The 25,793-nt window shown below is 60.1% G+C and overlaps 1 protein-coding gene across 1 annotated transcript in view; it reads left to right on the forward strand.

Annotated features, from left to right (window-relative positions):
- GALNT9 (polypeptide N-acetylgalactosaminyltransferase 9) overlaps positions 1 to 25,793 on the forward strand; it is a 120,329-nt gene that overhangs the window by 14,387 nt on the left and 80,149 nt on the right. The window contains exon 2 of the mRNA XM_021675912.2: positions 19,191 to 19,371. Within this exon, the coding sequence (XP_021531587.1) occupies positions 19,191 to 19,371 (181 nt within the window). The remainder of the gene's footprint in view (positions 1 to 19,190; positions 19,372 to 25,793) is intronic.

Genomic DNA, 25,793 nt, shown 5'->3' on the forward strand with positions numbered 1-25,793 from the left:
TACTTTCCAAAGGGAAGCAGAGGGCCAGGAAACCCATCCGGCCAGGCGCGTCCAGCCACCCCGCCTACCTCGCTTTGGCCGCATAAACATTCATATTAGTCGAACATAAGTATTATGTGTGACGATTTATCAAACGCTGTATTCGTCTCGGTGAGAATATATTTTGCAGGTATTGCCATGTCCTGCAAAATATTCATGACTTCATGGCTTCAGAAGGGCAGTCAGTCTTTTCACTGTCGACAATATGTTATCAGTTTGGGTCCCCAGGGAATCTTGCAAGACCTGTCTGTAATGAAATTAGCTGTTGTATTTGGAGAGAGAGACATTATCTACAAAGGCAAACCAGGGTCTCTCTTTTCTATCTTCACTTGGTAATCATCAAAATTAATAGCTAGGCACATTAAATCAGTTTACATTTTTATAGTGGAAATAAAGAGGGGGCAAGGGAGCAGGTGGGCGCTCTGGCTGCTGCAGCTTCCACACTCCCCTCCGCCCTCCACAGCCCTGACGCGGACACCCAAGGTCACGGGCACGCGAGGGACACGGGGCCCGGAGGGCTGGGTGATGTGCGGCTGGCAGCAGGGTGGGGTCCTGCTTGCTGGGCAGAGGCCACGGTGGAGGCTGCTGGTGTCCTGGGACCCCAGGGCGGAGGGAGGGCCGCCGTCCCACGGCAGCGCCCGGGTCCGGAGTCACCTCTGTTCTTCCCGCCCGCGCTCGCTCACGGCGTTCCTTTCCCTTGTGTGCCTCGTTGCGTTTGACTGTGTGCTGCTCACTGCTGTTGAACGTGGATTTGCAGGCATAACCCGTGGCCTAGGTCGCGTGTGCTCCTCCGGGCTCCTGGGGGCTGCCCGCGCTGCCCCTGCCCGCGCTGCCCCTCTAATGCTGAGTTCGCGTCTCGAGGGTTGCTTGGGACACGCGGACGCTGCACGTCCTGAAGGCCGGTCCCCAGTGCGCCACCCTCACCCCTGTTTATGAAGGTGAGTTTTCCATCTGGCACCTCTGGCTTCTTCCCCTCTCCCTCAGAGTTACAATATTCAGAACACGCCCTTTGGGAAAAAGCCAATTGCAGGCCCATTCCTTTCTCCGATTCCCGTTTTCCCTTCACTTTTGGCCTAGGGGTTTCTTGCCATCTTGTCAGGTAGTCATTGATTTTTAGAAGTTGATGATATTGTTTCAATCCAGCGTTCTTCGTGCTTTTCGGAGGAAGGCAGCTTGGTCTGGCTCGTAGAGGCCACAATTACGGGAAGCCTTAGCTGGTGCCATGTGCCCAGTGGAGGCGGGCGCCCTGAAGGATGGGTGTGGACAGGTGGAGGCTCAGAACGGGACAGCGCTGGGTTTGCTGTTTGGGGATCACATCCCTTGGGCCATGGCCATGCCCAGTTCCTCTTTTCGTGGGAGGACAGCGTGGCACCCGTGTGGCATCCGCCTTCCCAGCAGCCCCTCCCTCTGCCCCTTCCTCCCAATTATCTTGCACCTGGCCGCCTCTCAATTTGTGCTGTTCCCTCTCTCGGAATATTGGCTTCAGTTGCTGTGACAGATGGAAATCAGTGACTCAAAGAGAAGCTGGGAGCTTGAAAGCCCACTTCCTTCCAAGTCGAAAAATCACAGCCACCCACATCTCCCAGGTATGGTGTGCTGAGTGAGCCGGCGGCCAAGTGTGAAATGACTCTTCTGGGGGCAGGCACCTGGAGGGAGCCGGCAGTGACGCCCGCTTTCCCGGAGGGCTCTCCGCCCCCAGGAGACGGCGGCCCCATTCTTCTGGGTGGGGCCGGGAGGTGGGAAGCACCCTGACTTCACACGCCTGACCTCTCGCTCCTGGCACTCGGCCCCGGCTCCTCTGGGTGAGGGAACTCACGGCCCTGACAATCCCGGCCCCTGCGAGCCTCGGCTCCTTTACTTCTGAGCGTAACACACCCGGACCAAAATGCCGAACCGCGGTGCAGCCCGTGAAATCCGGAGGGCTGGTGGGACCCTCGTGAGCCCAGTCGCACGTGCGTCCCGGCCCCTGCTTCCTGCACGAGGCACTCGGCCTCATGGTCACACGCTGGCTGCCCCAGCCCCGAGCATTGAGTCCTGGTTCCAGGCATGAAAAATGCTATGGGGCTGTGGATAAAGCCGAAAACCGCAGATTCCAGCAGAGTCTGCTTTTTTAGACGTGTTTCTCAGAAACTCCACCCAGCAAACTTCACTTGAGTCTTACTGACGAGGTGTTGGTCCGGCGCCACCGTCAGCCGTGAGGTCACCCGGGGAGGCCGGGGTTTCACCTGTGCCCACTGCCATCAAGCAAACAGTGGTTCTGCTGCTGGAGGACATGGGACGGGAGCTGGCCGGGCAGCCTGGGCGTCTGCTGGGCCCTTCCCCACCCCTCTCGCTGCTTCCTCGTGCGGCGTCTTTCTCTGTCCTCCTGTGGGTCCCTGGTGCTGCTGTAACACTGACCACAGACGGGGTCTGTGCACAACAGAGGTTCTCTCTCTGTTCTGGAGCCCGGGAGCCCGAAGCCATGGAGCCGGCAGGGACAGCTCCCCAGGGGAGGTCTGCAGCTGACCTGTTGGGGATCTGGGCAGCTGTAACTCCAGCAGGGACAGCTCCCCAGAGGAGGTCAACCGCAGGCCTGTTGGGGGTCTGGGCACCTGTGACTCCAGCAGGGACAGCTCCCCGGGGAAGGTCTGCTGCTGACCTGTTGGGGATCTGGGCAGCTGTAACTCCAGCAGGGACAGCTACCCGGGGGAGGTCAGCCACAGGCCTGTCGGGGGTCCAGGCAGTTGTGATTCTGTCTCCTCTGACGTCGCATGGCCTCTGTTCTCTGCCTGTGCTGATCCAAGCCCCTCATTTTCTTTTTTTTTTTTTTGAGGCGGAGTTTCGCTCTTGATACCCAGGCTGGAGTGCAATGGCGCGATCTCGGCTCACCGCAACCTCCGCCTCCTGGGTTCAGGCAATTCTCCTGCCTCAGCCTCCTGAGTAGCTGGGATTACAGGCACGCGCCACCGTGCCCAGCTAATTTTTTGTATTAGTAGAGACGGGGTTTCACCATGTTGACCAGGATGGTCTCGATCTCTTGACCTCGTGATCCACCCGCCTCGGCCTCCCAAAGTGCTGGGATTACAGGCTTGAGCCACCGCGCCCGGCCGAGCCCCTCATTTTCTAATCAGGACGCTTCTCATTGGATTTAGGCCCCCTGTGCAGAGTCCAGGATGACGGACGTCATCTGAAATCCTTACCTTGATTATACGTGGAAACACATTCCTCCTCCGTCTACACTCCCGATTATCTTGAACCCAGGGTGGAGATAGCTTTTGGGGCCCTCATTCACCCCACCGTCCTGCTCCATTCGTCTAACCTGGAGCATGACCCCTCGACCTCCAGCGGCTGCTGCGTGAGGCCTGTGGGCAGCAAGGGGGAGGGGGCCGGTCAGCCTCGGGCGTCCCTGGGGCCGACGTCCACCCAGCTCATCTCTGCCCCGCATGGCAGATCCGACTGTCAGATTCCTGGATCCCTCCAAGGAGGCAGGAACTCCAGGTTTTCAGGTGAAATCTATGGGGAGTTCCATGTTGGCAAAAACTCAGGATTCTGAGAGCATCGCGTGGGACAGGCACACACCCGTGGCCCGGTGGACTGAATGTGTGGGCCCAGGTTCTGCCCGCCGCCCTGCAGGGCTGCCCACAGGGCCTCTAGGACTCTCCCTGGTTGGGGGCAGAGGCGTGGGCCAGGCACCAGCTGACCCCTGCTCCACAGCCCTGCAGCCCCCGAGGGTGCTCAGCCGCCTCCCTCCCCGAGCCTGTGGGGGTGCACACGTGGCTCGGGAAGGCCTGGGAGCTGCAGCCTGATGGGTCTGTGTGGCCGCGGCGAGCCTCGCTGTCTGAGATGGGGGCGGCATGTGGCTGATGTCACGGGCAGTGTGAGGATTACAGGACGGGGACCCCGAGGTGGCAGGCAGGTGCCGGGCCCCTCTTGTCTCAGCCCTGGCATGGGAAAGCACCCGGTCCAAGGTCCCCCCAGCCCCGCCTGCCTCCCCGGCCTGTCTGCTTTTGGGGACTGCCCACATTCCACAGGGCCTCCCCTGCCTTTGGCAGTGTCTGGGAACCTGCTGGGTGCAGGCTCCGCCGGGGGCTGCTGGAAGAGAGTAGCAAACAGGATGGGGTGGTGGCCCCCAGCGAGGGCAGTGTCCGGGCACAGGGCAGGGTCGCACTGCAGGGCGGCTCCTCACAGCACCTCGGCCAGGGCAGGGTGGCACTGCAGGGCGGCTCCTCACAACACCTCGGCCAGGGCAGGGTGGCGCTGCAGGGCGGCTCCTCACGGCACCTCGGCCAGGGCAGGGTGGCACTGCAGGACAGCTCCTCACGGCACCTCGGCCAGGGCAGGGTGGCGCTGCAGGGCGGCTCCTCACAACACCTCGGCCAGGGCAGGGTGGCGCTGCAGGGCGGCTCCTCACGGCGCCTCGGCCAGGGCAGGCCTTCTGCGTGGCATGGCCTTGGGGGCCGCAGAGGCACCAGGCTGAGGTTCTGGCCCAGGGGCCCCCTCCTGCCCTCCTGGCCAGCACTGGGCTGGGTGCTGGAGGGTCCCCTGTGTTTAAACCGTCTTGTGTGTTGGGTCCACTTGGTTTACCCGCTTCGCCTCTGTGTTATTTCCTGTGCTGCCGTCAGAGATCACCACAGACTGGGGGGCTTAAAATGACACACGTTTCTTCTCTCACAGCTCCAGAGTCCAGACGCCCAAAGTGGATTTCACTGAGCTGTGGGCAGGGCCACGCTGCGGGCAGGGCCACGCTGCAGGCAGGGTCTGTCCTTCCCTCCCAGCTCCCCGGGGTGCCAGGCATCCGTGGCCAGGCGGCTGTGCCCTCTGCCTCCGTCACACGCAGCTGCCCCTTTTCCATCTGCGTGGAGTCTCCCTCCGCGCGTCTTGCTCCTGGTGTGTTGAGACAGCGTCTCCCTCTGTTGCCCAGGCTGCAGTGCAGCGGCACGATCACAGCTCAGCATCCTCCACCTCCTGAGGTCAAGCGATTCTCCTGCCTCAGCCTCCGGAGTAGCTGGTCTTATAAGTGCCCACCACCATGCCCAGCTAATTTTTTTTTTTTTTTTTTTTTTAAGTAGAGATGGGGCTTCACCATAATGGCCAGGCTGGTCTTAAACTCCTGACCTCAGGTAGTCCGTCCACCTCGGCCTCCCCAAGTGCTGGGGTTACAGGCGTGGGCCACCGTGCCCCGCCACTTCTCTGACACTTGTGATTGCATCCAGGGTCCACCTGGGTGACCAAGGCCACCCTCCACCTCAGGGCCCCTAACTTACATCTGTAAAGCCCCTTTCACCAGGAAAGTGGCTGAGTCATGGCTCCAGGGATCAGAACCTGGTGCCTTTGGGATTGTCATTTACCCGCCACAGCTGTCCTGCCTGATTAACAGATAGAGACAGACCCAGTGTGTGTTTGTTAACCTAATGCCATTTCTTTCCAAATGTCAATTCATTGCTGACATGTACAGATACAAAGCTGTGCGCTGGCACCTTCTGCTGGGATTGTAGAGGGCCTGGCATCTTTGCACCCGAGTCCCTGGTGGCGGTAACCCTTCGGTCCGAGCCACAGTCCCCGCCGCTCCCCGCTGCCCCAGACACACACGCCAAGTGACCGTCGGCTCAGGCTCGAACTTCCCTGGTGGTTTTCCTCGGGGTGCATTGAGAGGAGGTGCCTGGGAAGCGGGCATAGGTCCCCTCACAGCCCAGAGCACCCCCAGCTGCCCAGCTGCTCACAAACTGAGTCAGCCCCCGTGGAAATCGCATTCCCCACCAGGCTCCCCGACGGCTGTCTCCTCCCTGTGATCCTCTTCCAAATTATCTCCTGTAATTAGAAAAGTGCGCTCCCTCGGGTCATGGGAAAGGAACTTCAAATGGTGATTCCATAAAAGCAGAATGACCACGGGCACTTGGCGGCCACGCGCGTAAATGAGCCATCTTTTCCAATTACCGAGGCGACGATGAACGGGGCGGGGAGGGAGCCTTGTGTTCAGCCCAGAATCTCAAAAGGAAGCTGCTTTTCCTCTCGAAAGTCAAATCGCTGCCTCCAAAACCAAGCAGTGTCGGCGGCTCTGAGCAGGAGCGAAGGTGTGGAGAACGTCCCCCCAGGAAAGTGGGTGCCCTGTGGCACTGTCGGTGCCCGGGTGGGCGGGGGACCACACAGGCCTGGATTCTCACCTGCACCCTCCCAGCCGCTACGTCCGACCTGACTTCCCTTAAGAACTGGCTGCCCACAGCCTGGACCCCTGCTCTGCCCACCCACCTGCACCTCAGCTCCCAGACCCCCGAGAGCTGCCCCCAACAGGCCTCTGCATGGCTCCGGGACGACTCCTTGCCATCTGGGACAGCAGCTCCCACTGCTCTGCGCTGCAGCGTCACCTGGTTTGGACATTGTGGCGCCCCGGCCATTACGCCGACTCAGCGGGGAGGCCCGTCGGACTCCACGGGTGGCTCCTGTGCAGATGAGCTCCATCTGTTGACCCGAGGCAGCTGCTTGCAACGCTGCCTGAGTAAGGGTGCCCCGGAGGCCTGGTTAGGCCAAGCGTGGCCCCTCTGGGGGTTCGGGCTTAGTGGGTTTGGGGAGGGGTTCAGGCAATGCTGGGAGGAGCCAGGAGGAGAAGCCCCAGGCCTGGCATTCACACCTGCACTGGGGTCACACTGTCTACCCAAAGGCCTCACTGGCTCCCCTCTCTCAGGGCCCACTGAGCCCAAACATCCCCCAAATTGAGCTCCAGGAGGCCCCCCGAGCAAGGCCATGCCCAAGCAAGGATGTACCTAGGCAAGGCTGCACTCAGGTGAGGGTGTGCCCATGCAAGGGTTTGCCCTGGTGAGGGTGTGCCCCAGTGAGGGTGTGCCCCAGTGAGGGTGTGCCCCTGTGAGGTGTGCCTGGGTGAAGGTGTGCCCGGGTGAGGTGTGCCCGGGTGAGGGTGTGCCCTGGTGAGGTGTACCTGGGTGAGGGTGTGCCCTGGTGAGGTGTGCCTGGGTGAGGGTGTGCCCGGGTGAGGGTGTGCCCCTGTGAGGTGTGCCTGGGTGAGGTGTGCCCAGGTGAGGTGTGCCCGGGTGAGGGTGTGCCTGGGTGAGGGTGTGCCCCTGTGAGGTGTGCCTGGGTGAGGTGTGCCTGGGTGAGGGTGTGCCCTGGTGAGGTGTGGCTGGGTGAGGGTGTGCCCGGGCGAGGGTGCTGCTTCTCATCCCTCCTCTGCTTCCATTTTTGGTGATGTATTCTGGGCAGCTGCCTCTCGTGTTAGATGAGGACACCCTGTGAGCCTGTGCTGGTGCTCAGGATCCCTGAGCGGGGCCTCTCTCCTGGAGATGAAGGCACTTGGGGCGCTTGCCCAGCCTCAGCCAGTCACTGCACCCTGGGGTGAAGGGTCTGATGGGGACCACCGGGTGAAGGCAGGCCACGGGCTGACAGCCACAGTGCGCATGGGAACGGCCAGTCCTGAGAGACACAGAGAGGCTCTCCTGAGCGAGAGACAGAGAGAAACGAAGACAGAGCAGAGGGCGGGAAACCAAGTCTTCCGTGTGCACGCCATCTCACCCCCAGCAGGGGTCGGAACGCCAGACCCACACGGGCCCCGGGTTCCACCCTCGTCCCCTGCAGACGTTCAATGCAGTGGTTTATCTGCATGGAAAGCCTGACCACTGTGCCCTCCCTCCTCTCTCCTGCTCAGCTCAAAGCTCCTCCAAACTCCCTCTTCCTGCAGGATCAAAGTAAGTTCCCAGCCGACACAGAAAGCTCTCACCCTGTCCTGTCCGGTCACACCAGAAAGTTCTCACCCCATCCTGTGGCCCCAGAAAGCTCTCACCCCATCCTGTCCCATGGCCCCAGAAAGCTCTCACCCCATCCTGTGGCCCCAGAAAGCTCTCACCCCGTCCTGTCCCGTGGCCCCAGAAAGCTCTCACTCCATCCCGTGGCCCCAGAAAGCTCTCACCCCATCCTGTCCCGTGGCCCCAGAAAGCTCTCACCCCATCCTGTCCCGTGGCCCCAGAAAGCTCTCACCCCATCCCGTCATCCCCGTTCTGCCCCCCCCCAGCCCTGACCTGCCCCTGCAGCCACTCACAGGACACCTTCCTGCCCACCCCCGGCCTTTCTCTTCCCTCCAGTTCCTCTTTCTGGGGACCCTGCCCCCTTCTGCCAGTCTGCGTGACTGCTGACCTGCCCTCTTCTGGGGACCTGCGTGGAAGCGGCTGCCCTGGGCTAGCCATCACCCAGCTGGCACCCGCTGACCTGTGTGCGTGACGGGCATGAGCTCTGGGGCGGGTGGGCAGGCGGGTGCTGCGTTCGCTGGGGCCCTGGGCCTGCCCTGCTCAGGCTGCTCTTGGAATTTAGAGAATGGATGGATGAATAGATGGCGCAGCTACAAATTGACATTTCATGTTTGCAGCCATCAAAAGTTATGTTTATGAAGAATTTTTAGTGACATGGGAAAATACTTCAGAAGTAGTGATAAAAACAGATGCAGGCGACAGACACCAGATACAGGGATGGGGCTGTGCCGAGGCATCACACGTGACGTTAACACGGAGCACGAAAATACTGATATTAGTTTTCCCTGCGGATGAGACCCCAGGTGATCCTCCGTATGCGTGCGTGTGTGTGTGTGTGTGTGTGTGTGTGTTTAGAATTTTTTACCAGAAGCATTTATGACTTTTCCAATCAGAAGTGATGCGCTTTCTAATTAAAGTAGTGGAAGCATATACTGCTGGCAGTGAGACTAATCTAAGCCTTCTGGAAAATGGCTTGGCACCAAGATCTATGAAATTCCCCATCTTTGACGCAGTGGCTCAATTTCTGAAGTAAGTAACCATCCTAAATATGTAATAATAAATATGATGAAGGCGTGGGCCTCCAGAGCTGTCAGGCAGGCGTTCTGTGGACTGCCGCCTGGTGGATGTTACCTGGTGGCTGAGAGGTCAGTGCTACGGCTGCAGTGGGATTCTAGCTGTGACGGCACAGAAGGCATCCGTGGCCGTAACTTTAGGTGGAGAGAAGCAGAATGCAGACCCCTCCCTCCGGAAGGCAGTGCACGAGCGCTCCGTGACCCTCTGGAGCCACATCCATATCACCTTCCCCGTCCAAGGCCACACAGGGCTGAGGGACGGGGAGGCTGCATCTGCCGGGGAGAGGTTGGCCTCACTCTCCTGCCAGTGAGTGGGGCCCCAGGTCCCTCCTCCAAGGCCTGCTTCAACCCGGATGCGTCCACACGGCCGTGCTCCTTGTCCCTGGGCATCAGGAGGTCCTCGTGTGGTGCCGGTGGTGAATGTTCGCATGGCCATTCCTGCCTCCAGTCAGAATTGGGAGGGGTAGGGGCCAGCGATGGGGCAGCGCCATGGACAGAGGAGACCCACTGCATGCCCTGGAGGGGAGGTGTCCAGCTGGTACCTTGGTCTGATCCAGAAACGCCGGTGTGGTCCTGGCATGGGCGGCCCCCACGTGCTCGCCACAGCAGCGCTTGTCTGCAAAACGGCACAGAAGGGAAGTGCAGCCCGAGGTCCCCAAGCCTGGGGGTTATCATGTGAGTTGGTCATCGTGGGAGTGACTTGGTCATCTCGGGAGTGAGGTGGTCGTCTCGGGAGCGAGGTGGTCGTCTCGGGAGCGAGGTGGTCGTCTCGGGAGCGAGGTGGTCGTCTCGGGAGCGAGGTGGTCGTCTCGGGAGTGAGTTGGTCATCGTGGGAGTGAGTTGGTCATCTCGGGAGTGAGTTGGTCATCTCAGGAGTTGGTCATCGTGGGAGTGAGGTGGTCGTCTCGGGAGTGAGCTGGTCTTCTCGGGAGTGAGTTGTTTATCGTGGGAGTGAGTTGGTCGTCTCAGGAGTGAGCTGGTCGTCTTGGGAGTGAGTTGGTCATTATGGGAGTGAGTTGGTCATCGTGGGAGTGAGTTGGTCATCGTGGGAGTGAGTTGGTCATGATGGGAGTGAGTTAGTGATCTCGGGAGTGAGTTGGTCATCGTGGGAGTGAGTTGGTCATCTCGGGAGTGAGTTGGTTATCGTGGGAGTGAGTTGGTCATCGTGGGAGTGAGTTGGTCATCGTGGGAGTGAGTTGGTCATGATGGGAGTGAGTTAGTGATCTCGGGAGTGAGTTGGTCATCGTGGGAGTGAGGTGGTCATCTCGGGAGTGAGTTGGTTATCGTGGGAGTGAGGTGGTCGTCTCGGGAGTGAGCTGGTCGTCTCAGGAGTGAGCTGGTCGTCTCGGTAGTTGGTTGTCTCGGGAGTGAGCTGGTCATCATTGGAGCGAGTTGGTCATCTCGGGAGTGAGTTGATTATCATGGGAGTGAGTTGGTCATTGTAGAAGTGGGCTCCTGGTGGAAGGCAGAGTTCCCCACTCCCCCTCAGCCCCTAATGCATGCATGCTCTCACCATCCACACGGGATGACACAGCACAGAGGCCCAGGTCAGATCCATCCTCTTCATCTTGGACTTCTCAGCCTCCAGAGATGTAAGAAACAAATGTCTTTTCTTTGTGAATGGCCACATCTTAGGAATCGTGCTGAACACTGCTGTGGCCTGTCTGTGGCCTCTGAGAACAGCAGGATGTTGACCTTGGTTCATTTTTCATGAATGTTGGGGACAGACCTTTCAAAGGCTGAGCTAATGGGTACAAATTTCCCATTGTTCTCAAAATCTGTCTTACTGGAGGATGAGATGACAGGCTTGCGTGTTGATTCTGCCTGGAGGAGGAACCTGGGATTTCAAAGAAGAAAACACAAGATTAAGATCCTGTGGCCCAGGAAGACGCTGGCCGGGAGATCTGGGGAAGAGTCCAAAGCTGGGCCCTTGGGGATGGGGTGGCGCCGGCATCTCCTGCTCTTGAATCCCAGACAGACCTGTGTCCACTGGTCCCAGTGTTCTGGACGGTCATTTCCTGGGGCTGCCGTGACAAACTGCCACAGGCTGAATGGCTAGAACGACATAATCTGGAGCTCTCCCTTCCGAGGCTGGCGGTCCAGGACCATGGTACCGGCTGAGCCTCGCTCCCTCCGGAGGGTCAGGGGAGGATCCTTCCTGCCTCTTCCAGCTCCTGGTGACTTGGCATCCCTGGCGGGTGGCCGCTTCATTCCTGTCCCTGCCTCCATCCTCACACATGTCTCTGTCTCCTCTTCTTAGAAAGACACCATCGTGTTCAGCTCAGCCCCATGCACCTGGCACCGGTACCACCTCCTCTCTCCTTGATGACCTCGCAAACACCCTGTTCCCAGATAAGACCCTATCCCAGGTCCCCAGCCTAGGGCTCGGCCTGTTTTTCTGGAGGACACAATTCAACCCACAACAGTCTGCACAGCCTTGGCTCCCCACCCGCCCCCACCCGCCCATCCCTGGACCTCTCCTTCCCCCCCACCCGCCCATCCCTGGACCTCTCCTTCCCCACCCCCACCGGCCTCACAGGAAACGCGTGTGTGGGAGGAGCTTCGCTCGGCCTGGGTCACAGAGCTGTTGGCCCTAAGATCAGAATCATCAATAGATATTAAATAAGGCATCTTTATGCAGAAACACATGGAAAACCAAGTTACCTACTGAGGGGAAAACATGGCCAGAGGCTCCCTGGAGCCAGCCCGAGCTCCCCTGGAGCAAGCGTCCAGCGTCCACCATTCGGCCTCCACAAGGCCTCTGGAACCGAAACCACTGTGAATAACAAGAACTGATGGTATTTCCCAAGAACCGTCAAGCGAGTGCTGCCCGGAGGCCCCTCCCCTGCAGCCCCCAGCTGACCGAGCACCCCCATCTGTCCCCCGCATCTTCACAAGATGCCAGCCTCGAAGGTTGAGGCCTGGCTGGCTCAGCCCCGCTGGGGGGTGAGGGCTCAATGCCCCATTATGGCGGCCCTGGCCCCGCCACTCCCACCCCAGTGAGCAGAGCTGAAACCCCAAGTACCCCTTAAAGTGCGCGGAATTCCTAGGGACATGCGTTCTGGACTCTCCCTCTGCCTGTGCCCTCCAGGACTCTTCTCCTGGTGTGAAAACCTCTCTTTCCAGCATCTTCCATGAACGCACTGCGCACGCGAGGCGGTGTCCTCCGCAGAGCACCCATGAGTGTTCCGTGGATTCCTCCCAGTGACAGTGGTCTGGGCTTCCCGTCTCACCGACTCCATTCCCTCCCCACCCTGTTCCCCTCCCCTTTCTCTGAAATCGCACCCCCTCCCTCGGAGCAAGCAGTCCCTCCTTCGCTGTCCCCCGCTGCTGGATGCTGGAGCTCTGGCCCAGGAGGCGGTGCGGCCTGATGTCCAACCTCATCGGGGCCTCAAGACTTTCCTTCAAATACAAGCCTCCTCCCGTGTTCTGTGCAGCATTGTAGGGTTAATGCCGACGCCCGGGGGTCGGCCCAGCCAGGACCAGGATGGTGCTGCCCGGGCTCTGCTCCATTCGTGTGGAGACCAGGACCTCACACAGCAGGGCCCATGTGGGAGTCAGACTCGGGTCCTGCCTAGCACAGCCATCGAGGCCTTGGCTGGGCAAGTCGGTGGCTCAGGGTCCCTGCCTCTCCCGTGGGATGGGGGGAGGCAGTGCCCTGGAATCCACTCGGATCTGTTCACCCACCTCAGTGGCTCACCAGCTACACGCCATGAACACACTGTGAACACGTGAGATGCCAGGTTAGACGGTGGGAAGATGGGACAAAACCCCCGTCTCTTGCTCGTTGAGGGGAAGCAGAGCGTGGCCGAGGCGCAATTTTAGATGGTGATGAGTTCTGAGCTCTGGGAGCAAAGGGAAGCAGGGACTGAGATGCAGTCGCCTGGAGGGGCTTCAGGTCAGAACCTGGGAGGTCTCCGAGGGAGCAACGCGGAGCCAAGGCCTTAGCGAGGGGAGATCCAGGGAGGGGATGCAGCAGAGCCGAGGCCCCGGACCGTAAGCAGGAGCGTGGCTGGCATACCTCGAGCGACGGGGGCACCCACGAGGGCTGCAGAGGCTGGAGGGATGTGGCTGAGCCAGAACCACAAGAGCAGTGCGATTCAGGCCCACGGCTCCCAATAGGGGAGTGGCTCTAGAACCCTCTACACGCTCACGCTGGCTGCTGAGTGGACGACTGCAGATGTGGGGACAGGGAAGCCGGGAGGGGACGAGGAAGCAGGGAGGAAGGGAATGTGTGTGTCTGGTCTCCGGGGGCGCCAGCGTGGGTGTGGACATGGGCACTGTGGAGGTGGATGCTGTGGACTGGGTGCCGTGGGCGTGGTTGCCGTGGACATGGGCACTGTGGGCGTGGGTGCCATGGAGGTGGATGCTGTGGACTGGGTGCTGTGGACATGGATGATGTGGCTGTTTCTGCCTCTGCTTCCTCCTCCTGTACCACCAGTGTGGCCGGGCAGATAGCACAGAGAACAGCCTGTGGGGTGGCGATGGCGCCAGAGCACGGAGCACAGCACCCCAGGACACTGCGTGATGGGACAGCCTCGCTTACGCCCACGGTGCCTCGGGGTGGGGCCGCCTCTCACTGAGAGTCTGTGGCTTGGTTGGGCCTCTCTGCAGGGCGAGACCTGTCCTGGGCCCAGGCTGGGCTACAGTGAAGGGGGCTCTGCATATGGTGTGAGCAGATGGGGCAGGTGCCTGGCTCTGCAGGGGCCAGGCGGGGAACCAGGACATCATCCCTTGGGCCCTCTTTCCACAGGCGGCTCACAGACCAAGCCCCAAGTCAGGGAGGTGGGAAACCAGCACCCCGACGAAGCCACTGCAGAGGGGAGTGAAGAGCCATGGCCAGGACCCCACTCGTCCCCCGGGCAGCCTCTCTCTGCAGCTACAGGACAGTGACGGCACCGACTGCGCTGGCTGAGGAAGAAGATCGGGTCGAGGCAGCAAAGGCTCCTTCACCCCCGCTGCACGCTCAGTGCTGGGCTTGGCCTCCATGCTCCACATCTACCATCTGCACAGTCCTTAGATGGGAACTCGACGGTGACCTGCCTGTGACCAAGGAGGACCCTCAGGCCAGGAGAGGTCGGGCAGCTCAGCGTGCATGGCCCGTGGGCATCTGTGTCTGGACCAGGGGCTGCTCGGTTCTCTTAAGCACAGATGCAGCAGTGACGGGAGGTGTGGAGCCCCAGGCTCCTAGGGTGGAGGGAGGATGAGAACGGCAGCCTCTCGCTTCAGAAACACAATCAGTCAGAGGCATGGCAACCCTCACTGCCTCCTCCTCAAGGAAGCTGTGAGTGGCAGTGTGGCTGGGGTGTCCTCCAACCCCCACATGAGTGACTGGGGGCCACAGCAAGGAGCAGGCAAGCCAGTGAAGGCCCAGCTCCTCCACTCCTTCTGGCCAATGAACAGATTCAGGCAAAGCTGGGGGCGTCTGCCAAGTCCTGTTAGCCATGTAACGTGACACTCACCAGTTCCAGGGATTAGGACGTGGACAGCTTTGGGGCTGCTGCAAACCACATAAAATAAAACCAATTTGCCATTTGTGCAAGGCAGGGGTGATTGGAGAACAAGAAGCATCCATCCTTTGGGATTAAAAATATGACAAAACCAACTCAATGGACAGGCTAATTAGCAGCATGGCACAACAAAAGATCAAGCTGATGATATGAAAAACAAGAGAATGAAAATGGAGAAGGAAGCGTCAGGAGGCCAGAGATAAGCCAGGAGGGGAAACGTTCATTTAACAGAGGTTGCAGAAGAGAAAATGGGGATGGCAGATGGGAATACAGTCACATAATTAATAGAACAAACTTCCTAGAGCTGAGCATCGGCACGAGTGTGGATGGCCAAGCGTGACTGTGATTCATTTCAAGATATGCCCTGACCAAATCTAGGATGCCAATGACAAAAAAAAAGATCAGTTTCCAGAGAGAGGCAAAAATAAAATGCCAATCTGCAGAAGAAAGAGGGTCCCGCTGACCTCAGAACGCTCGCTGGCCACAGTGGGCGCTGCATGAGGGGGAGAAAGCCGTCGAGCCTGGAATTCTATACCCAGCACAATTATCAATCAAGCATGAAAGGCAATGAAAGGCACTTTCGGACATTTTAGGGCTCAGAAGTTTACTTTCCACATAACCCTTCTTCAGTTTTCTTTAGGAATATACTTCAGTGCGATGAAGAGGAAGTTCAGGACCCGAGCAGATGTGGGATCCACAGGACGATGGAGCCCACCCAGGCTTAGAGAGATGAGGGCCCAGGGGTGGCCACTGGGCAAATGACGGATGCAGAGGAACCCAGGAGTGAGAAGGCCATAAGGTTAGGGTGCCGAGGGCCAGCCCTGCAGTCGGGAACATCTCCAGGATGTGTTTCCGTCACATCGTCAGGAGGCCCGAGCTTACATGGCAGCAGAGCCCAGCCGTCAGAGCAGCTGCTCCATGCCACGTTGCCTGGGTTCAAACACGGTTCTGGTGCTGACAAGCCCTGTGACCTTGAGTGTGTGGCCTGGCCTCTCTGAGCCTCAGTTTCCTCATCTGCAAAATGGAGTGAAATACAGAACCTACATCCCTGGGGTGTTGTGGGGAATGACAGGTTAATACGCGTAAAGGGCACATGCTTGGTAGATATTATTGTTATTAATTATCTTTGTGTCTGCTCTGAAAAGGCATATGGAAAGTCAAGATCCAAACCTAAAACAAGTCAAAATAAGTCTGGGAAATTTAAATAGAGTGTCAGGAAAGTCAATTATATCGTCTTGACCTTTAAAAGTTCTTCATTAAGCAGTGCAGGCTTAGTGGGTGATAGAATCATATTTCGGTCCTAGTGGTCCAGGCTGCGCCGGCGACATGGTGAATAATAGCTACGTAACCCTGATGTGGTCATGTCAATTCACTTTCCTTTTTCTTTTTTTTTTGAGATGGAGCTTCAGTCTCTCTGTTGTCCAGGCTGGAGTGCAGTGGTGCAATCCCTGCTCATTGCAACCTCCGCCTCCTGGGTCCAGGTGATTCTCCTGCCTCAGCCTCCTGAGTAGCTGGGATTACAGGTGTGCACCACCACACCCGGCTAATTTTTTTATTTTTGGCAGAGATGACATTTCGCCATGTTGGTCAGGTTGGTCTCCAACTCCCGACCTCAAGTGATCCGCCCGCCTCAGCCTCCCAAAGTGCTGGGATGACAGTTGTGAGCCCCTCGCCCAGCCGCTTCTCATTCTAGAACTACCCTGAAGTCAAGTCCTGTGGACCGCTCACTCACAGTGATAGAGCCGAGCGTAGATGTCGCGTTCGTCTTTGAGGACATAAAAGCAGCGGCACAGCTGAGCAGCTGGCCCCCGGCGGGGCAGGGCGCCGATTTCTCCTCTGAAGAGGTCAGGAATCAAGAGATGCTGGCTAGAGCTGAAGCTTCCAGAAATAGAGGCTTAACTGTTCCTTTTGAAGCCACCAAGGTAACCACAGAATCACTAAAAATAATAGCTAAGAAAAATTGAGGGAAGGAGGAGGGGGCAGGCGAAGAAGGTGAAAATGGGCTCAACTTCTCATTTTTCATGCCAAGAAGTCAGGGCGTCATCCCAGGCTGACGAGGCAGGACCCGGATCGCAAGCTTACCACGCTCGTGTGCTGCAGACACCGTGAAAAGAACTCAAAGCAAAAGGCGAATCTCCTCTGGAGTGTGGAGCTCGCAGAGAGACAGTGCAGATGTTAACTCTCCGTTTTGTGATTTTTCTGGATTGTTTGAATTTTTCAATGTGTGCATGTTTTACTTTTACAAATGAAAAAGTAAAGTCCCAGTGCCAGGCATCAGGCACCCATCCCAAACTGTGATCGGGCACCAAAACCACGCTCGGCCACCCGACCCGCGCCCAGACACCCGACCCTCCCGCCCGGACACACCCGACCCTCCCGCCCGGACACACCCGACCCTCACGCCCTGACACACCCGACCCTCCCGCCCAGAAACCCGACCCACACCCAGACACCTGAACCACGCCCAACCCCTGCCCAGACACCCGACCTGTGCTCAGAAACCCGACCCTCACGCCCTGACACACCCGACCCTCCCGCCCGGACACACCCGACCCTCCCGCCCAGAAACCCGACCCTCCCGCCCAGACACCCGACCCTCCCGCTCAGAAACCCGACCCACACCCAGACACCTGAACCATGCCCAACCCCTGCCCAGACACCCGACCTGCACCCAACCCCCACCCAGACACCAGATCTGCACCCAGGCACCCGATCCATTCTCAGACACCCAACTCGCGCCCAGGCAGCTGACCCGCCCTCAGCCACCCGAACCGCACCTGAACCACGTTCAGACACCTGAACTGCACTTGGCCACCTGACCGCCCTCAGCCACCCGAGGCGTGAGCCCCGCAAATCCTGGGACGCCTCTCCCTCGAGTTAGAGGCTCTGCGCTCGCCTCTGGGAGACGTCCACTCCAGGCTTTCCAGAGTGAACAATGCAAGTGCAATATCGATACTTAAAAATGCAGGATTACATATTTATCTCAAAGTATTAAAATAAGAAGTGGAAGTGATTTGTGTCGTGTAATTTTTCAATTCTACATCCAATCTGTATCCTTCAGTCCTACATAAACACACTTTGTTTGCCCATTTAAAATGGAATATTCCAGAAACTGCAGAGGTTCTGGGAGGCTTGAGCCTCAGCTGTGCTGAGCGGAGAAGCCACTCACTGCCCATGTGGGGGGTGGGGATCATGGGCTGGGATCTTCCCAGGCCATCGCTCCCTCCCCGCCCTCCCTGGAGCAGGAATCTGCAGAGATGCTGCTGCTGCCCCAGGAGAAGGGCCTCCCCCACGCGGGCAGTGAAGGACGTCAGCAGCGATACTTCCCGAGTCTGCGTTTCCACCGGCCTTCCTCCGAGGGCCAGAGAACTCTCTGTGCAAGCTGACAAAAGGCAGCCCAGCCACAGGGGCCCATGCCGCCTCTTTCTGGCTTAAAACTGCTGCCCTGGCACCTGCCCCCACATCCAAGCTACCCCAGAGACTCGCAACTCAGAGAGCACCAAGGGTGCTGTCTTTGCGGGAGGACACCCGTCGCGTCCCCGTCCCTCTGGGAACAGCATCCCCAGGCCACATCCACTTGCCTGGCACAGCTGATCACCTAGAAGTTTCCCTGGCCCGGCGCCCCCCTTCCCGGGCACCCACTCCCCACACCCTGACCAAGCTGTGGAGCTTCCCGAGCAGCCCAGACATTCCACCTGCTCCTTTCCAGCTGACACCGCCCCACCCTGGGGTCCCCATCCTGCCCCATGGCTGAGGGGTGGGCTGTGAGTCCGTCTGTTCTTGACCCTCACGATGGTGGCCAGCAGGGGTAAGGTCTCCCGTGTTGATTGTTCATCTCAGCGCCACGTGTGTGAGCCACATCCAGTGTGGACGACCCGGTTCTTCTTACCCCAGAGGGCGCCACGTGTGTGGATGTGTTATGCTCACGTTACGCAGGCGCTGGTGGGGTGGTGGCCGTGGCAGGGTGTTTAAAACACCTGATCTTCTTAAGACTCGTTGCAATTTCTGAGCTGATGTTTTGACATTCGTGGGCATGGCTGTCAGGGCAGCTTTGGGTTTATAGAGACTTAGTGCGGTTCCCGCCTCCGCCGCCCCCACCGCAGGTGCAGTGCCCAGGTGTGAACGTGCGTGCGTGCGCTGTCGCCGTTCAAGGGCCGATCCTGCCAGATGCAGGCCGCTCACTGTGGTCTGTGGCCCCGGGGGGCTCACTCGGTGTCACATCTGCTGTGAGTTTGGACGGTTGCATAAGAACAGGTATTGGCCGGTGCTCTGGCTCACGCCTGTAACTGTAATCCCAGCACTTTGGGAGGCCGAGGTGGGTGGATCGCTTGAGGTCAGGAGTTCAAGACCAGCCTGGTCGTCATGGTGAAATCCTGTCTCCACAAAAAATACAAACATTTGCCAGTTGTGGCGGTGCGCCCAGCTACTCAGGAGGCTGAGGTGGGAGGATCGCTTCAGCCTGGGAGGTTGAGGCTGCAGTGAGCTGAGATCGGGTCACTGCACTGCAGCCTGGGTGACAGAGCGAGACCCTGAATCAACAAATACATAATAATAACAACAAATCTTCACCGTGGCAGCGTCACACGGAGTCCACTGCCCTTGACTGAGGTGTGACACCCGCTCCCCGCCCTCCTCCGCCAGGCACCGCCCTCTCACTGCGCAGGGTCTCAGTCTCGCGCTCTCTGGAATGCCCCAGAGCCGGAGCCTGCCATCTGCAGGGAGTTGGCCAGGCTCGCCCTGGGGGATGCGGCCGTCAGGGAGGGCAGGGGGCGCGGCTCCTGGGTGCGGCCGCTGCGCGTACCGGGCCTGCCTGACTTCCCTCTCTTCGTTTCGCCCAGGCCTCGCCAAGCCCATCGGCCTGGTGGAGGGGCCGGGCGGCCTGGGCCAGGGCGGCTTGGCGGCCACCCTGCGTGACGATGGCCAGGAGGCGGAAGGCAACTATGAGGAGTACGGGTACAACGCCCAGCTCAGCGACCGCATCTCCCTGGACCGGAGCATCCCCGACTACCGGCCCAGAAAGTGAGTGCCCCCACGCCGGCCGGGACCGCCCAGCGAGCTGTGGGTTCCTGGGAGAAACACACGAAGGCCCGCTGTCGGAAGCAGGGCGGGCGGGAGCCCCGGGCCTGTGGCGCCGCCTACCTCCCTACCTTCCCTCTCTCTCTCCTCCTCTGGCTCTCTCTGTCTCTCCCTCTTTCCCTCTCTCAATCTCTCTGGATCTCTCTGTCTCTCCCTCTTTCCTTCTCTCAGTCTCTCTGGCTCTCTCTGTCTCTCCCTCTTTCCTTCTCTCAATCTCTCTGTCTCTCTCTGTCTCTCCCTCTTTCCTTCTCTCAGTCTCTCTCTGTCTCTCCCTCTTTCCTTCTCTCAATCTCTCTGTCTCTCTCTGTCTCTCCCTCTTTCCTTCTCTCAGTCTCTCAGTCTCTCTCTGTCTCTCCCTCTTTCCTTCTCTCAATCTCTCTGGCTCTCTCTGTCTCTCCCTCTTTCCCTCTCTCAATCTCTCTGGATTTCTCTGTCTCTCTCTGTGTCTCTCCCATTTCCTGCAATCTCGGCTGCGGGCGACCGTCTCAGGACTCTGGTCCCAGGTTGGGGCCCCCCTGCCGAGGCTGCCTCTGCGGATCACGGAAGCCGGGCTGAGCACTGTGGCTCACGAAGCTCCGGCCCCCGGTGTCAGGCCCCGCCAGCCCTGGTCCTGCCCGCTGTGGCCTCAGTCACTGCCGAGCTGGGTGTCGACCGTGTCAAGCGAAGGCCTTTCTTTCCCGTTTCCATCCACGGCCTGTGCATCTCCCATCCCGTCACCCCAGGCCTGGCTTTGCCTCAGCGCCACTCGGGTCAGAGCTGGTCTGTGACCCTCACACCTGTCCTGATGGAGCAGCCAGGACAAACGCTCCATCAGTGGCGGATAAAGTTCACCCCAAGCTCGGCCTCTGGGGCTGGGAGCGACTGGCAGGTTGGGCGGGCCCCTACCCCAACCCCTCCCGCCCCTCCGTCCCAGAGCCCAGCCCACAACACGATGCTGCCCCAGGGCCCCTGGCGGCCTCAACCCGCAGAAGCTGGGTGCTTGCGCTGCGCAGTGGGGTTGAGTTTTACCGTGGGGTGGCAGCGGGCGCCTCGGCCACACTTGCCTCCTCCTGGAGCTGCCCGAGGGAGGAAGGGCGGGCGGGCAGCAGTGCCCTCCACGGCTCCTGGTGTGGTCAGCCTGCCCCGTCCGCCAGCAGGCCCTGACACCGGATGCTCGTTTGAGAGGGGGATGGGGAGGCTGGCAGGGAAGAGGAGGGAGGGGGAAGGCGAGTCTGAGCCGCATTCCTCATGCCTCGGGCACCGGTCCCCAGGGCATTCACTCACCTGGTCTGGGGTTCCCTGCGTGTGGACGGAGGGAGGTGGGACAGCCAGGCAGACCCGCGGGGTCCCGGGGTGCAGGGAGCGCCCCGGGCGGCCTGGAGGGTGCGGGGGCCGGAACTCCCTGCTCTAGCCAGGTGGGCTGCTTCACACCTTTCCCACAGATGCACACTGGGAACTGATTCTCAGTGCGATGATGATCCCTCAGACAGCATGGCGCCTCACGTGGGGCGCGCCCAGCTCCCAGGTTCCAATCCCGCTGAGGTGTCTCCACGCGTCCTTTAGACAGACAGGGCCGAGGCCTGGGCACGGAGGCTTCCGCACCTCCACCACCTCCAGAGTGTGGCAGCCTCGTTTCGTTTTCATTCCACTTATTTTCATGGTTTCCGTGGTTTAACACGCGTACTGCCAGCTTTCCGTTCGCAGCGATGAAACAAAGATTCCTTTTCAAATAAAAAATGCATTTAGTTTTAAAATAGGCCAATTTAAAGAAACACTCTCCATAAATAAAAACACAGTGATGTTTTCATGTGGCGCCAGCTGCAGGCACGGGGCTGGAGTGACTTCGGTTTGGAAAGTGGCTCATGGGCTCGTGTGAGTTAGCCCAGCCTGTGCACTGAGGGTGCATGGTGTGTGTGTGTGCATGTGCTGGTGTGGATGTACGTGTGTGTGCATGCATGCATGTACATGTGTGCATGTGTGTATGTGTGTGTGCACGCACGTGTGTGCGCGTGGTTGTGCATGTGTGGGTGTGCGTGTGGGTGTACGTGTGTGCACGTGCATGTATGTGTGGGTTTTTTAACGCTCCTGTGTGTCCTGAATTTGGGGGTGAAATTGGTGTGCCATTAGGGCTCCCTCACTGCTGGAGTGAGTGCCGTCCTTGGCCGTGAGCCTCCAGGCAGCTGTTGTGCAGCAGGAAGACCCCTGAGACCACCGTGACGTTCCACACCTCTCTAGAAGGATCGACAGAGCCCAGCCAGGCTGCTTTTCCCTGATGAGTTTTCTCACAGCAGAGGACACAGGTCAGCAGGGGGAAGAGACACCCAGGCAGGGCCCAGGAGAGGCTGGGCATGAGCTCCCAGGCGTCCCCTCCCAGGCGTCCCCTCCCAGGGCATCCCGTGGACTTGATCCTCCAGCACCGATGTGTGACAACGTGTGCCAGGCGGGACCAGCCAGGGAGCCCTCTGAGCGCCGGCGTCCAAGGTCCTCACTGAGTTGGTCTCGTGGACATGGCCGACCTCGGTCTCCACCCTCCAGAGGTCAAGCTGATGCCACGAGGCCGCAGCCCCACTGTGAATCCTGGTGCAGCACAGACCACCGGGGCGGCCGAGGCTGGGTGAGCAGGGCTCTCTTCTCCGCAGCAGGTTCCAGGGCCTGGGGCGGGCAGGGGCCGGTGCAGATGCTTGGGGTGTGGAGGAGCCGCCTGCCAAGTTAACCCTTTCCTGCTCACATGGCAAGAGTGGAAACAGCACAGCCCATCTGGCAGATGAGGGGTCCCCAAGTGCCCTGCCCCGTCCCCACCTCTCCTGCCCCCATCACTCCTCCCCTGTGACTTGAGGGGCTTCCAGCCACGAGGAAGGAGCTGCCCTCCTGGCCTGCCTGTTTTATCTCCCGGCTCTTGCTGTGAGGGAGGGAGGCTCCCTCCAGCACTGGTTTTCGAATCCCTGCAGGCCTTCGGTCCCCCGTGGAACCCTCTGGAGGATCGCAGCACGGCTGTGCATGACCTCAGTTGGTCCAGTCGGCAGGCAGGGGCCCGTGCGTCCAGTCGTGGGGGCTGGGTCATCTCTGAGTCGGGACTGAACCCGAGCTGCAGCTGAAGCCCCGAGTGACCCTTGCATCCCCCAAGGTTTGTTTTCTGGAGGCCCGGGAGACTGGACCCTGGGTGCTGAGTGCAGGGTGGGTGAGGGTCTCTCAGGGCCCAGCCTCACCCCGTGTCAAGGGATGGCTTTTCTAGCATAGATATGGGCCTGTGTGCCTTAGGTGTGTCTCATCATTTGCCTCCTGAGGTCCTGTCCCTGGCTCCGGGTGGAAGTCCCCGCGCCCCACGCTGATCCATTTCAGCCCAGCTTCGGATGCCCTGGCCCAGGTCTAAGCCAGAGCGTGACGGTCACCCCAGGCACAGAGGATGGCTCAGGGCTGGTCAGGTGGTTTCAGCTGGTCCAGTCAGAGTGAATTCTGCAATTACCAGGGGGCCATCGAGAAAAAAACCACCAGGCTTTTCCCACAAGGTGAAACGGCAAGGCTGGGAGACGAGGGAGCCGCAGCCACCTTCTCATCAAGAGGGGAGAGCTCGGCGTGCACAGGGCCCCTGTGAAACCCAAGAAGGGGCTGGTGACTGAACACCTGACTCCAACTGTTCCTGAAGCCGACATGCCTGGCTTTGCACTAAATTAGCACATGTTTGCACGCATGCACACACAGATACACGTGCGCACATGCATGCACACATACCTATTTAATTTTCTGTGTGAACACCTCTGAATTGGGTTTTCTGTCCTTAGAACCACAGGGGTCACAATGGATTCCCCTGCTGTGGGGGGTGAACCCCCAGGCCTGGCCTTGCTGCATAGGGGGTTCCTGCTCTCCTTTTGAGGACCCAGAGCCCTGCTGCCTCCCTGCAGGTGTAGGTGGCCCCCATAGGCAGAAGTGGCCAGTCCCAGCTGTGTTTCTTACATCGCAGAAGAGGACATCGGGGTGAATGTTGAAAGAGCTGGCATTTGCTCCGTCCTCACTGATAGAAACTCAGTTTAGAGATACTCTGGTTTGAAGGCACACAGCTCTGTGCCTCCTGAGTCAGAGAATGTGAATTTTATAGAAATATTTACACGTTTATTTATATCCCATTTCTTTCCCAAAAAAATTGAGGCGGCTTTGACACCAGTGACACACACACGCCCCGCGCCGCGCCTGCCTCTGTGCAGATGACAGCAGCTCTCTCGGCTCCGGGCACAGCCCGCTTCCCCCCACCCGCCGCGTCTGCGGAGTGGATCACAGGGCATTGTTCACGTGCAACAGCCGTCTCGAGGAGCAAACCACTTAGAGCGCAGACCCCGGTGGACGCTGGGTCTCATCCATTTCCCAGGGATCGCGTTCCCGAAGGGAACTTGGGTGGCGCCATCCGAACCCGGCGCAGCTCAGGGAGTGTGGCTGGGAAGCGTCTTGCGGTGCCCGGCCTTCCCCGGGGTCCCTGAAGAACCGCTGGCTGCAGACCACGCATTGCTCCCTTAAGCCCTGTAGCAGGCTTAGCGGCACAGCCTGTTAGTGCCCCACTGTACACATGGGGAAACTGAGGCAGGAAAGGTTACGCCTCTTGACTGAGATCCCACGGAGAGTAGGTGGCCGAGTGGGGAGTGGAACGTAGAGATTGACAGAAGAAGAGCGCAAACCCCGGTCGTTCCGAGGGAGCAGGTGGGGTGAAGGCCGAAAGCAGAGGCTGGGAGGGGCTGGGGGCTGCCCTCGGGGTCTCCCCCCCGGGTCTCGTCTCCCTGTGGGGCAGGCTCAGGAGTCTGGGGGCTCCGCTCCTTCCCGCAGCGGCCACGTGCCTGCCGGCCTCCTCCCGCCTCTCACAGACCCTCCCTCTCTAGCCCTGCGGGAGGACGTGGCACCCCCGCCCCTAGCTGCTTCTGGAAGCTTCCACGCAGGCCGCGTCCGGACGGCTTGCTCCACAGACACAGACGGGGCACCGTGGTCCGCCACAGGGCGCGGCGTGGGGCCGGTGGGGCCGAGCCTGGGCTGGGCAGGGGAGCCCAGGGAGGCACCAGCCTGCAGGTCCCGGGGCTCCGCGCGTGGCAGCCGCAGCCCGCCGTGCCCGCCGACGTCTTCCGACTCTCCGAGCAACAGTGCAAGCAAAATCTCAGGCATGACTTTCATTGGCCCACGGCAGGTCACGTGCTTGTCTGGGAACCAATCACAGCCAGCAGCCCGAGGAACAGCGTCCACTGATTGGCCAAGCCTCGCTAGCGATCCGTGGGAAATAAGTGCGCACCGTGGGGGCTGGGAGCGGGGGCGCGGCGCGGCAGAAGCCGGGTCACCGGGGCGCGCGGCGCGCTCCAGCCGTCTGTGCGGTGGGGTCCGAGGGTAGCCCCGGGAGGCCGAGTCCCGTTCAGATGGGCCGGGCCGCGTGGTGGGGCGGTGGCGTCCACAGCAGGGGACAGCGACGCTCTGGGTGCCCGGGCAGCGTTGGGGCCTTCGGACGTGGCGTCGGGCCCCGAGCCCGCAGGGCCCCCCTGATCCTCAGGCTCCCCAGGCGGCAGGAGGGGCCCTGCCCGCGGCCCGCAGCGTGTGCGGTGGGCACGCCCTCGGTGTAGGAGGCAGTCGGGGCGCGGACAGAGGACGGCGGCTCAGGGGGGCGCTCCCGGGAGCCAGCGGCAGACGCACCGGCCCCGGGAGGGCAGCGCAGCCCGCCTTCCTCTGGGCTTCCTCCCACCCGCAGTGAGCGGCCCGCAGGTGCCGGGGACCGCGAGGTCGGGGCTGCAATGGCTTCTCCGGCGGGGTGAGCACCGGCTCCGGGCGCGGCTGCCGCCGGCTCAGGCCCTCCCGGGCGGGCTGCGGGTGCGGAGAGGACCCCCCAGGTTAGGGGCCTGCGGTTCCAGCCTGCTGTGCTGCCTTCAAGTCCTCAAATAACCGGTATGTTTGAGGCCTAATTATTTGATTTTTGGTGCGTTTTTACGCTCAGAAGTCTGGATTATTCACACCTAGAGCCATACCCCGAGAGCGTGACGCGGCGTTCCTGCTGGCGCTGCTCACACCGGGGCAGGGAGCTGGACTGAACGCTGTCTTGCTGGAGCCTCTCCTCCCGCCTCACTTTAATCCCCACTCCCAGCCCCCGGGGGCCCTCGGGAAGCCTGGCAGCCTGGCCCGTGCCCACTGTCCCCGGGGCTTCCCCAGAGCCCACAGGGGCTGGACGCTGGGCCTAGAATGGGGAGGAGGAGTTTAGAAAAGTCAGACTGGGTGTGGGAGCGAGGGGAAGGACGGCAGGGGACGGGGAGGGCCACAGCAGCGCGCCGTGGTCAGAGCGCCACGGACCGTGTGACTTATAAACAACGCGCCGCATTTCTCACTGTTCTTGTGGCCGGAAGTCCAGGATCGGGGTGCCGGTGGGGCGGGGC

The sequence above is a fragment of the Aotus nancymaae genome, unplaced genomic scaffold (assembly GCF_030222135.1).
Source record: "Aotus nancymaae isolate 86718 unplaced genomic scaffold, 86718_ANA_hifiasm-v0.15.2.pri h1tg000021l, whole genome shotgun sequence".
Taxonomy (NCBI): Eukaryota; Metazoa; Chordata; class Mammalia; order Primates; family Aotidae; genus Aotus; species Aotus nancymaae.